This window comes from Catharus ustulatus, chromosome 14 (assembly GCF_009819885.2).
Source record: "Catharus ustulatus isolate bCatUst1 chromosome 14, bCatUst1.pri.v2, whole genome shotgun sequence".
Classification (NCBI taxonomy): Eukaryota; Metazoa; Chordata; class Aves; order Passeriformes; family Turdidae; genus Catharus; species Catharus ustulatus.
Genome location: NC_046234.1, coordinates 7,190,848 through 7,203,206, shown reverse-complemented (window position 1 = coordinate 7,203,206; position 12,359 = coordinate 7,190,848). Strand labels below are relative to the sequence as shown.

Genomic DNA, 12,359 nt, shown 5'->3' with positions numbered 1-12,359 from the left:
CCTGGCACTGGGTGTGCAAGGAACAAGGGAATCCTCCTGGCAGCTCCTGCTCAGGGCAGGGCTTTCAGCTGGCAAAAAAAGCTGTTAGGAGAATGGGGGAGAACTTGCTGTGTCCCAGGAGAAATCCAGACCAGAGTGGTGAGGAGGATTCAGGAGTGCTTGGTCTGTGCTCAGTGGCAGCACACAGGGCAGAGGTGCCCCCCTCCCTCAGAGCCTGCATTTAGTGCTGAGATCTGATGGTTCTGTCCAGCCTGGGCAGTGCCCCCAGCCCCTCTGAGCTTGGCTCTTCCTGCCTCAGGCTCTGGAATTTTGCACCCAGCTAAGGCATTTCCTCCCAGCTCTGCATGCTCAGGTGTCCCTGGTGCTTCTCCAGGGGTGGCCAGGGCTGTTCCACAGCCACTCCTGAGTCCTGCACTGTTGGAGTGACACAATTAATGATTAATGATTAATGAATGATGGTCACACCCAGTCTGCATCCCACCAAGCCCTGGGGTGTGCTGCGGGACTGGGAATAGGGAATCCAGCCAGGGATTCAGTCAGGGCTGCATCTCCTCCTCTGTTATTTCAATGTGCTGAGGTACAGGAGACCTTCACTAATGTGAAGGCTTTTGGGGCCAGGAGCAGCTGGGAATTTAAGGTAAATAGTTTGAGTTTCTTTTCATTAAATAGAGATAAACTGTTTGCCTTTACTCTCAGGGAATGTAAAGGTGGGGTGTTGGAAATAATCTGTGCTTGCATCAGGAAGCTGCTGCAGGTTTACTGCTGTGGGATGTGAGTTTAATGTTGTTTTTAGTGGGATTTTTTCCCAGCCAGGGAGAAGCAAAGACAATTCCACCGTTTGCTGCCACAGGGTCACTTCTTGGAGCAGTCCTGCTGAGGTGACCTGTTCTGGGGGCTGGAAAGAAAAGAGATGAAGACCACACACCTCTCATGCATGTTTTTCAGCAATATTACAATAATTTATAAAGGCATCAAAACAAATTCAACGTCTATTAACAAGCTGATTTTGGAAACAAACTTTAAATTATGAGGACATTTTGGTGAAGTTGAAGGCACCTTGAAAGGAGATGGAGTAAAAATGGTTCTGCAGCCTCCTCCTCCTCCCTCCACTGCCAGCCCAGCAGCTGCACAGCTCTTCCCTCCTGCCCTTTCCCCACGTTTGGGGCAGGCACTGGGAATCACCCTCTGTGTCCACATCAATATTTACTGTTCCAGGCACAGATTCTGCACATTGATTGGAAAGAGATAAAAAATTGCTTCATGTTTGTGTCCCAGCGAGGTCAATGATGAGTTTTCCCTTGTGGATGATTTTGCTCTCAGCATTCAGCAGAACAACAGGAAAAGCAGCCCTGGAGCCCAGGGGCTGTGCTGTCAGAGTCCCCAGATGTGTTCCTCAGCCCAGCCAAGGCTGCTGGGAGGATGGATCCGAGGTTCCTGCTGTCCTGGGCTCTGGGACAGGCCCTGCTGTCCCTGCTGCAGCTCCCAGTGCAGGAGGTGAAGTCACTGTGTGTAAACAAGGCCCAGGGACAGCAAATGCCAAAGTGCCAGCCCAGGAGAAGCCAGCCAGGAATTAAAACATTCATTCGAGGCAGCACTGGGACAGGGACAGACTCTTTGCATTCTCACTAAGCTGGTCCTGCAAAAGGTGCAGCAGAGGCAGCACAGGAGGAAAGATCTCACAGTGCAACCTGGTTTGAGAAAATCCCATCATTTCTACTGCTCATGAAGCTGCTAAAAAAGGGAATTGATTCAGGTGGAGTTTTGCAAGTAGGAACTTTCACAGTGTCAGAGGTCAAACACCCTGCCTGGGCTTCAGTTCTTGAATTCTAAATTTTAACTGCACAGTGGGTTTGAACTGAAGCCAGGCTGGGCACAGTCTCCTTCTGGAGGTGACTTTTCCTGCAGCCAAGGATCCTTTGAGCTTCCCCTGATCCCAAGAGCTGATATTTTGCTCCAGCTGCAAGAGGGACATGAACAGAAACTGCAGGAGAAATCTCACCTGGCAGTACAGGTGCTCCTGCCTGAACTCTGCCCCTCCTCACTGGAAACATGAAAATAAAACAGGCATCAGGCTGGGCCAGGAGTGTCTGATCTCAGCCCATTCCCTTCCTCACCTTCCTTCTGGGCAAAAAGCTGATTTTATCAATCCTAAAACCAGGGAAACTTGTGTGCAAGAAGTGAACCTTGCCCTTGACCTTAGGTAAAGTCACATTTTGTAACATGGTATTTCAATGAAACCCCTCCTGCTGCTAGCTTTGAGAGTGGTTCTTCAGGCTGTTGAAATTGTCCCTTTGCAATAACTCAGTGGAGTTGCAGGATCCTAACTTGGGGTTTGTGACAGGACCCTCACACAGGTAACAGCTCTGAGATACCCTGGGGTTTTAAAGGATGAACACATTCCTGGGGTTACTGACACCTAAAAATGAGCTCTGGGAAATCCTGATAGGTAACAGTGCCTAAACGGGGTCCCCATCCTGACAGATTTTAGCAGCTGCTTGTAAAAGCCTCTGTTTTAACCCATTGAAATACTCAGTGGAAAGCAGAGCCTCAAATCAGGACAGGCCTCAGCAGCCTGCAGGGCAGGTTGTGGAGAAACACTGGGATGAGCTTTCTGTGCACCACCAATCCTCAGGAGCTTTAACGAGCCTGGGAAGCTCCAACAGCTGCTGGATTAACCCTTACTTTGAATTCAGCATCCAGATTTGTTGGCAAGATGTTTTCCAAAAGGAAGCGAGGAGTCTTCCATGGCAGTGCACCAGGAGCAGCAGTGGAGCAGTCCCTGTTTCCCTGGCAGGTGTGGCCCAGCTGCTCTTGGATACCTGCAGGTGTTGGGGTTTGCTGGGGCTGTCACACGAGGCTGCCTGGCCAGGACACCACAGTCAGGGTCACTTTGTTCCTCTGCTCCTTCAGCATTGGGATTAATTCTGAGTTGCTCATTCCTATGGCTGGCACTCCGTTCACTGCCACGATTTCATCTCCACACCTGCCCAAAGACAGGCTCCAGTCAGGACTGGCTTCATGATTCACCCTGAGCCCACCCTGAGCCCAAGCATCAACAACTCCTTGGAAGAACTTGTTCCCTTGAGGCAGAGGGGAAGGGAAGGGGAGAACACTGCTGCTGCTGGGTGGCAGCAGTGAGGGTCAGGCAGCAGGGCAGGACTTGCACTGATGCCCCAGGTGAGTCCTGCAGCTCCAGGCACTGAGGGGTGCGAGGGACCTGAGCCCCCCACAGCCCTGTCCCAGCACTCACAGGAGCCCAGCTGAGCCCAGTGCTCCCACCTCAGCCCTGGGAGCAAAGCCCAGCTCCCTGCACCCAGCTGGGTCCCCTCCCTGTGGCTGTGGCAGCCCTTGGTGCCCAGGAGCCAGCTCAGCACTCCACTCTCACCAACAACCACATCAGCAAAGGCTGAGTTAGAGCTCCTGCACAGAAAGGCTTTTGGGTTACTTAATCCAAGAGCTTTTATACTCTGGAACCTGCAAGATTCATCTCAAACATCCCCCTTCTACTTTTACCTAATTATTCAATTAAACCCTTCACAGTTAGGTTTTAAAGGGCTGTAAATTCCTTTTCGTTTCACCTTTATGGAGAAACCAAAACACCACTTAACGCAGGGCTTACTTTGTTACAAGTTTGGCAACAGCATTAACTCTCAAATGAGTGCAAGAGGAGTCATTAACTCGGAGCTGAGCTCCTTCCAAGGGTCAGAGTGTTGGAAAACCCGCAGCCCTGGTGGTGGTGGTGATTCCCCGGGTACCTCACACCTACTTGAGTTTCCTGTCGCGGAATGCCGGAGTCCCAGGCACGATGGTTTTGATGAAGAAGGGTTGGTTTCCTTTGCTCTCCTCAAAGCCTCCCACGATGCTGAAACCCCAACTCTCTAGGTTTCCTTTACTAAGGACAATATCTTGGCAGAAGTGAAGGTAGCTGTGTCAAAAACAGAGAAGTTAGGAGAAAAATTGCCTGACCAGGAATTTATCTTTTCCTTCATGGAAAGCACAGCTATGAACAACCTCATTTTCCTCTGTTTTAGTATTTGAGACACCCCTTTGCAAGGCATGTCAGAGGATTAACTCCCAAATGGGATGATGCCAGTCCTTTAGAAATCTTTTCTGAGTATTGAGTTAAGAGCTAAGAGGAAATCCCCTGGCTCTAAAGGGGTTTGGGACCTGCAAGACTCCTGAAAAACTTCATAAATTCTGGTAATGAGCACCTAGTGACAAACCCAAATTAACAGTGATGCAGTTAATGAGAGCAGAGGGGTTTTATCCCCTCTGTGCACTGCATTGGGAACAAGAAAAGCTTTCAACAGCTGCCAGGTCAGAGCAGGGCAGGGTTGCTGCAGGATCCAGGAGGTCCAGTTGTGATACTCAGTTCTGGATGCAGTCCCTGTCTCCTCAGGGAGCCTGGGCACTGTGAGATGGAGCTGCCCGAGCTGTGGCACAGAGCCCCTGAAGCCCTGAGGTGACACAGGAGGTGTCACACAGGAGGTGTCACACAGGAGGTGTCACACAGGAGGTGTCACACAGGAGGTGTCACACAGGAGGTGTGGCTGGAGCTCTGTGTGCCCTGGCTCCCAGTCCGGCTCCAGCTCAGGTTACATCCTGGCACTGGAGCTGTGAAGCTGCTGCTCATCATCACCCTGCTGAGCTATTCCAGCAGCTAAACTTTTCCTAATAAACGTTTTTGCCTCAAGGGCTTTGCTTGAGCAGTTTGCAGAAGAGTTTCAGATTTCAAAAGCTTTGCTAGTTAACTTCTCACCAGGAGAAAGATCCAATTATCTGCTTTGAAACTGTAATTTACTTTTGTAGGAGTTTTTCACACATAAACACCAGGAAACCCAGCTCGAGCTTACTGATTCCTCCATGGTTTCTTTCCACAGGTACCACACAAAAAACACAGCTCTGAGCCATGGCTTGTGGCAGCTCTGCTAATAAACAGCCCCAAGAGCAACAGTGGCAAGGGCTAGTCAGCACAGAACATAAATAAAAACATCAGGCACATTCTCCAGGAGCTGGAAAGGGCTGCTTGCTAGGAATCCGTTTTCCACATTAAAAAAGGTTTCTAGGAAGAGAAACTTTAATTTACTACGATCAAAAATGACTGTGGGAAAAGAATTTGGGAGTTGAGGGAAGGTCGAGGTGCAGTTTTATGGTGCCAAGCACGCTGCTGAGCTGGCAGTTCCTGGTCCCTGGTGGAGTTTGCAGCTGCAGTGGGGCCAGGACTGGGAGCTCCACTTGGTTCTTGTGGGAAGAGTGAGACTGGAGTTAGATAAATCCCAGCAAGGACTTGGAATGTCACAAGCCACACAGTGCACCGTGTTTTCAAGAGGCAGAGGTTTCAGAGAGAAAAGATAAATCAATCTGTGAACTTCTAGATTCAGGGTGTGTTGGATTAGAACATGGGCCCAGTCCAAAGCAGCTTTTCAGATGGTATTTTATACTGTCAGTGCCTGGATTTAACACAGTGCTAGGAAGAAATCAAAGTTTCTCTTTGACAGAAACAGGAATCACAGATACAAGAGGCCTGAATGAAACACTGTGGGCTCAAGTGTTGCAAGGGTCAAAAAGCCCTGAGCACTCACTTCACACCTTTCAGCATCAAGTCTGGGTTCAAACTACAAAGAAATACATTGCTCTAAAAAGAAAGGGATATTTCTGCTGGAGCAGAGGGAATAACTGAGGAAAAAAAAAAGCTGAACAAACCCAAAAGTGCACATGCAGTTAGCTTTGAGTTTTCAGCCTGCAGGACATTCCAACAGTGAGGCCAGGGCAGCCAAAAGGAGCAGAACAGCTGGTGCTGGCTCCAGTTTGGGCCCTTTGGGGAGTTCTGTGTGCCAGTGTGGTGCACACAGGGTCTGTCACAATGGACATTGCCCTGCAGCACCGAGAGTTGGGTCCTGTGCAAAGGAAACCCAGCTCGGGTGGGTCAGGAACTGTCTGCAATGAGAACCACAGCACAGCAGGTGAGGGCACTGGGATCTCACTGCAGCTGCAGCTCCCTGAGCCAGCCTGAAGTGCCAGAGGCACCTGAGCATGCCCAGGTGACAAACAGATTCTGTGGGTGACCAGAGACACCAGAGCATGCCCAGGTGACAAACACAGGCTCTGTGGGTGACCAGAGGCACCAGAGCATGCCCAGGTGACAAACACAGGTTCTGTGGGTGACCAGTGGGACCTGAGCAAGCCCAGGTGACAACACAGATTCCGTGGGTGACACCAGTGGCTCCAAGATGGGAAAGGAGTGAGGAAGCACAGGAATTACAGCTCTTAGGGCTGGAAACAGGAGGAGGATTCTGTCAGATCCCAAAGTAGAATAACCTTGCTGTGTGCCTCCTACCAACCCTCATAGCTAGAACTGCAGACATCCCAAGGCCAGAATTCAGAAAAAAGAAGTGAAGAGCAGAAAGGGCACCTGGCATCACTTCAGGAGACAAATGAAGGGGGAACATCACTACCAGCAGCAAAGGAAGTTCCAGCAATGCATTAAATGGAGGGAGTGCCAGCACACCCTGAAATGAAGGCAGGAGATCCAGGAGGAGCAGAGAAGACTCCAGTCCCTGCAGCAGAAGCTGCAAGTCACCTGTGAGCCAGAAAAAGTGGGAGAGGAAGAAGAGAAGCCCAGGCAGGTTTTGCCTTGCTGAAGTTCACTGCAGCAGCAGCACAAGGAACAAACACCATGTGAGGGTTTGTGCCCAGGTTTGGGCTCTCCAGGTGCAGCCAGAGCCAGCTCACACCAGAGCTGCCTGGAGCAGCCAGGCCAGTTCCTGGGGCAGCAGAGGGAGATGGGAGGAGGTGCTGAGCACAGGCCAAGCACAGGAGACACAAAAGCTTTCCTTGGGCTGCTTTGTTGAGCATTTACAGGCTGCTAAGTAGCACAACAGAGGCTTTGTGAGTGCTGCTTCTTTAGGTGTCTCAAGGAAGAAGGCTGTAAATGATCCAGGCTTCCCCCAGCAGGTCTGGCTTTATGTCCCACCTGCAGATGCTCCTGCAGGCAGCTGGGATGCCAACAGACCCTGCATTTCACAGGGTTTGATGTAACTGCTAAAGGGAGGGAGCCTGAGGTTCACCTCTCCAGAAAGGAAAGGGAAATTCAAGCTTCTCTTGGAACTTAACCAGGTTAAAACCTGGCCTAAGCCTGTGCTGCAAAGCTTTGGAAAACTCAACTGTGCAGAATCATCTCTGCTTCGTGCTGAAGATGACACAGTTACAACAGCCAAGAAGAGTTAGCTTGAAAGAATGTCTGCCCCTAAGTGAGATGATCAGATTAGAAATAGAAACTCCCAGACAGCCCAGGTGTCTTCTTGGCTTGTGTTAGGGGATGCAGAAAGAGCCTCAGAGAAATTTCAGTCAGTACTTTAGCAAGGACTGTATCTAACATTGACTATTTCTCTTTTAAAAGGGGGGTTTCAGAGCTTCTAAAGCATGGTTACTGTCCAACAGGAGTGTGGAATGATGGGTCACTCCAGAAAAACTGCAAGTTCCTTATGTACTCATCATTCTATGATCTCATTGGAATGAGGCTTTCCACTGCCTTTCAGCTGAACAGGAATACCAGCAATGCTTCCAAGTTCATCAACAAAGTAATTAATTTCTAGTGTTTGAGTGAAAGTCAACCCTGTAATTAAGAGCTCTCCAAGCAGTTCCTGACAAACACACCTGGGCAATCCAAGCCACGTGATCCAGAGGGGAGACCAGCTGAACCCCTGCTCTCTGATGTCCAGGGATGCCTCTGGGGAGTTCAGGGAGAGGATTTCCAAGGCTTTCAGGGTGACTGAGTGGGAAGCTGCATTGGATTTCAGTGCTGAGACAGCTTCATAATAGTTCAGATGAGTCAAATCAATGCCATTGATGCTCAGAAGTACATCCCCTGTTGATGAAATAAAGTGGGATTGTTACAGACCCTTGGGTGTGGGGCCCATTTCAGCCTCAAGGTGTTTCCAGCCTCTCTTCAGTTCCAAGTCCAGTTCCATGGAAAATACCCCACAGTTCCCAAAGGATAAAGGGTCTGAGAGCCTCCCTTACCTCTCTTGATTCTGCCATCCCTGAAGAGGCATCCAATGGGCTGCACACTTGTCACATAGATAGGGAGCTTGTTTTTGTTATCCCTTCCACCTCCAATTGTGATTCCCAAAGATTCCTTTGGCTCCTTTTTTATTGCAACTGTCTTCTCATGACTTACATATCCCTGAGGCAAATCCTACAAAGCAATGACAGCACAAAATGCAGCTTCATTAATGCATTTAACAGAAGCCCAGCTCTGGAGGACAACAACATTTGTCTCCTTCATCCAGAGCATTCCAGCAACATTGCTGGAGGGCAAAATCAGCTTCCCATGTCCTTGCTGTGGGTGGGAATACAGAGCAGCATTTCTCAGGTGAGCCATCAGTGCTGTTGTAATGATCCCAAAGCCATTTGCTGCAGGGAGATGCTCCCTCTGAGGAGGGGGATTTTGCACTGAGGAACAAGCTGTGAGCTCATCTCAAGGCTGCTCATGCCAAGCAATGAAGCTCTCCCTGAAAGTTTAGGTTGCAGGGAAGGCACAGGTTAGAGCACAGGCTGTACAACAGGGTGTAAATGCTACTCAGGGGACAGCAACTCCCTGAGCTGCAGGGACACTGAAGCACCATTCTGAGGAGCTGCAGCTCTGGGCACTCAGCTGGAAGTTCTACACACAGATTTTCTCTGGGTTCAGCACACTGGGGATTGTCCCCTTGCTCCTGCTGTTTGTTGTGCCCCACTGAGGGGTGGCAGACCCACACTGCAGGCACAGCAGCACCAAGGGACCACCTGGGGATTCTCCTCCTGGGCCATGAAGGCCTCTGGCTCCACATCAGCTCAGCTGGGTGTCACTGCAACACCCTCAGTGTGTGGGGCTTAACGGATGTCAAGAAGCAAATCCCAAAAAATCTCATGGATGGCAAATTTCTCATTGCACTTTCCAGACAACAAAGGATTAAACACCAGCTCAGCATCAACACTGAAGAAATTTTGAAAGACCTTTTTCCCTTATAGTGATGTTTCCCTATAGATGACAAAATGGTTCTTCAGTCCCAAAGCCCCAAACCTTCCCAAGCAGCAATGGAGCTGCTGATCAGCCTTCTGAGATAAAACACCATCACAGAACAACACAAGGCATTTACTGAACCAGCAATAAGCAGCAGCTTGGCCTCATTTCCCAGTCCCACCTTCTGGTAGTTGGATTTTCTTCTGTAGTGGTTCTGGTCTGGTCGTCTCCTGTGGTGCACTGGGCTCCCCCCATTGCTGCTGCTGCTGCTGCTGCTGTTGGAGGTGCTGCCATCCTCCAGTGGCTCCCCCAGCTGCACCCCAGGCTGCCTCAGGATCACAAAGTTCACTCTGGATTCCGTGGTCTGCCCAGAGCAACAAGGAGTGGAAATTAAAAAGACAGAAAAGATGGGTTAGAAATGAGGGACAGGCCTCATTGCCTTGGGGAGAGAGAAGGGCTGGCATCAGTTCCTACAGAGGTTCTCCAACAGGTCCTCAGTGTGATGCAAAGTCTTTTGTGATGAGCCAGGGAATGTGATTGGAAAAAGAAAAAGGGAATTAGCAAACATGAGTCAGAAGGAACAGGAGCAGAGGCAGGCTTCACTCGTGCCTCCCTCCCCCACAATCCCAAACAAGAGAAGTGGAAAGGGATGATTAATTCCTGCACTTCAGCACAAACAACCAAAATAGCATCTTGTGTTGTGCTACAGAGTGAGCAGAGCTGGAGGCCTGGCTGCTCCTCACACAGTGACCATGACAAGCACTGGCTGCTTTTATTGCACGGGAAGTTGTTAAAGCTCCTTCCCTCCCAGCTTTGATCATCTATTGTTCACCATCTCCCATCCATTTTTTCCCCACAGTGGCTCTGGTTAAGCACTTCACCAGCTGCATGTCTGGCCTTGGCAGGGCTGCAGGGGAAGTGCTCCCATTGTTCCTGCTGCTCTCCTTGGGTTTGTTCCTTCAGATCACCTGACAGAACCTTATTGTGAGGGACTCACCGGGGGAAGGCCCACGTGCTCACTGGGGTATTTCCTGCCCTGGATGGCAGAAATGCAGTTGCTGCTCTCACTTCTTGCCACAGGACCCTGCTTCCTTGGTACCAGAGTGAATTCCCTGGCCTTGGAAGAGGGACTCTAAGTTACATTTAAGCAAAGATTTAAATTAGCCCTCAAAGGAACAGATCATGTTTGGAAAACTGCCACAGTTTTACACAAATGTCACTTCCAAAGAGATCCAACCCTCAAACCTGACAAAGCCAGTTCTGAGAGTTTGGTTGCTGGTTCCAGAGGGATCAAAAGAGTTCCTCATACAGGAGTTGTGTGCACATGGCAACAGGAATGCAGCAGCACTTGTGGGATGCAAACAAATGCTAAGAGGCCACAGAACGGAAGCACAACATGAAAAAGGCTCTCAGGGCTGGAACTCTGCTCTTTCTCCCATGGCACTGCTCTCCTCTGATAACTGAGGAGAACTGGCTCTCCCTCCTGCTGACCTCACATCCTTTCTGGGATATAAACAGAATGGGATGAGGTGCATTGTGTCAGGATCTGTAGATAAAAACACAGGCTGGAGGCACTCGCCTGGGGAGATAAAGAATTTAAATTGATCTGTGAGATATCTGCTGCACATGCAGCAATCCTTAATCCTTTAACTAGAATTCCTTGCCCACTCCTTCCACCAAAACGTCTGGCATGCTGCAACAGGAGCACATTCCACAGGGAAAGACCACCCCTCTTCTACCCATTTACCTGGGAATGTTTTTAGCCTGAGGTGCCCCACGTCTTTTTCCAGTCTCTCTTCACAAATACAGGTAAAATGGGGAGAAAGGGCTTCAAATCAGGGCACAGGGATCTGTTCTGTGCTGCCAGCCCATCCCATCCCATCTCCCAGTCAGCACCTTCAGCCTGACTGCTGGAAGCAAAAGAGGCTGTCCTGATCCCTCCCTGACTGCTGCATGAATCCACACAGTGCATCCCAAATTCCCACTGCAAGGCTGGGAGGCTGCAAACACCACGCAGGAGATGCAATCTCCTCACATGAACTCTGTGCCATGAGCCACTGCTTCCCCTCAGACCTGCCAGGGGTGACTCACCACGGATTCCCACTCCTGGTGTTTATCTTCATTTGGAAGTGGTGCTTCCCACACATCCAGAGGGGAGTCACTTTCCATGAGAGAGATTTGGGGGAATGCAGCTTGCCCTGGTGTGCTCTGTTAGCCCTGCCATCAGCCACTGTCAGCCTCTCCATGACCGAACTCACCTGGATGATCTGAGCAGCAGCCTCAGGAGTTCCTTGCCTCAAATCCTGGCCATTTATTGACAGGACTCTGTCATTCCGACTCAGCTTCCCATTCTTGGCCGCCAAGCCTCCCTCTAAGAGATCCAGAATGAAGATCCCTGCCTCGTCAGTCTTCCGGATCAGTTTGATTCCCAAGGGCTCCGATCGGTCTCTCTTGACCAGGGTGACGTGGATCACCTCCCTGGCAGAGGAGCTGCACTCCTGCTGGGCAGCCTTGGAAAAGCCCTTCTCCTGCAGCACCATGAGCTGCACAACAGGGCCTGGGTGGCGCAGGAAGGAGACAGCCTGGCAGTGAGTCACACTGCTGATGTTGACGCCATTCACCTACAGAGACAAACAAAGCACTCACTAATCAGAGCCCACATTAATTAGGCACTGTCCACAGTGTGGGGCATGGCCAGGATGGAAAACTCCCTGTGCAACCTCTGACTCTGATGCACGTTAGGGAGGAAAGTTTTCTACAAAAGAATGAAGCAAGCTGATGGAATGAGACTGTAATTGGTGAATAACTGAGGACAGGGACAAGACAGGACAACCCACACAACTAACAACCCTAAAAACGTTCAGCCATTCCTTCCATGCCATGTAAATGCAGATCTGCTTTTCCTTCATTTCCAGCATTCAGTACAGGCTTGGAGAAGACCCAAATCTCCATAGTCTACAAGCTTCTGGAATCATCCATCTAATTATGGTTTTAGCAGGGTGATTCTGAGAAGGCAATGTTTTGCTTTGCCCGTTATCACATAATGTTCTGTGCAGTTGTTTTGGAGGCTAAGAGAGCTCCTAAGTGTGGGACCTGCCCTATTTGCTGAGACTGAGACAGGGACAACCCAGCTGGATAAAACAGAAGTCACTCCATTGGTCTATGGAGAAATCAACTGGGACATCTCACCAGTCACTGGTGTGGGGGCTGCCAGCCCTTCCTGATGCCCAATCCCATGGGACAATGAGGATTTATGGCTTGGCAGATGCTTGGGCTGCCACTGCTGGAGGTGCTAACAGTTGTCACTGTGTGTACAAGGTGTCACCTCGGTCACCAGGGCCACACAGCCCTGCCA

At 50.1% G+C, this 12,359-nt stretch overlaps 1 protein-coding gene across 2 annotated transcripts in view; it reads right to left on the bottom strand.

Annotated features, from left to right (window-relative positions):
* Nucleotides 1-928: 928 nt before the first annotated feature.
* LOC117003016 (ligand of Numb protein X 2-like) overlaps nucleotides 929-12,359 on the bottom strand; it is a 28,426-nt gene continuing 16,995 nt past the window's right edge. Inside the window, exons 5-10 of one of the 2 annotated variants that reach the window (XM_033072615.2) lie at nucleotides 11,263-11,625; nucleotides 9,186-9,368; nucleotides 8,023-8,197; nucleotides 7,657-7,867; nucleotides 3,767-3,925; nucleotides 929-2,983 (exon numbers count right to left, since the gene is read on the bottom strand). In XM_033072615.2, the coding sequence (XP_032928506.1) occupies nucleotides 2,848-2,983; nucleotides 3,767-3,925; nucleotides 7,657-7,867; nucleotides 8,023-8,197; nucleotides 9,186-9,368; nucleotides 11,263-11,625 (1,227 nt within the window). In that variant the 3' untranslated portion in view covers nucleotides 929-2,847. Of the gene's footprint in view, nucleotides 2,984-3,766; nucleotides 3,926-4,527; nucleotides 7,868-8,022; nucleotides 8,198-9,185; nucleotides 9,369-11,262; nucleotides 11,626-12,359 lie in introns of those variants that run through there. The other variant, XM_033072614.2, reaches the window with a different exon arrangement.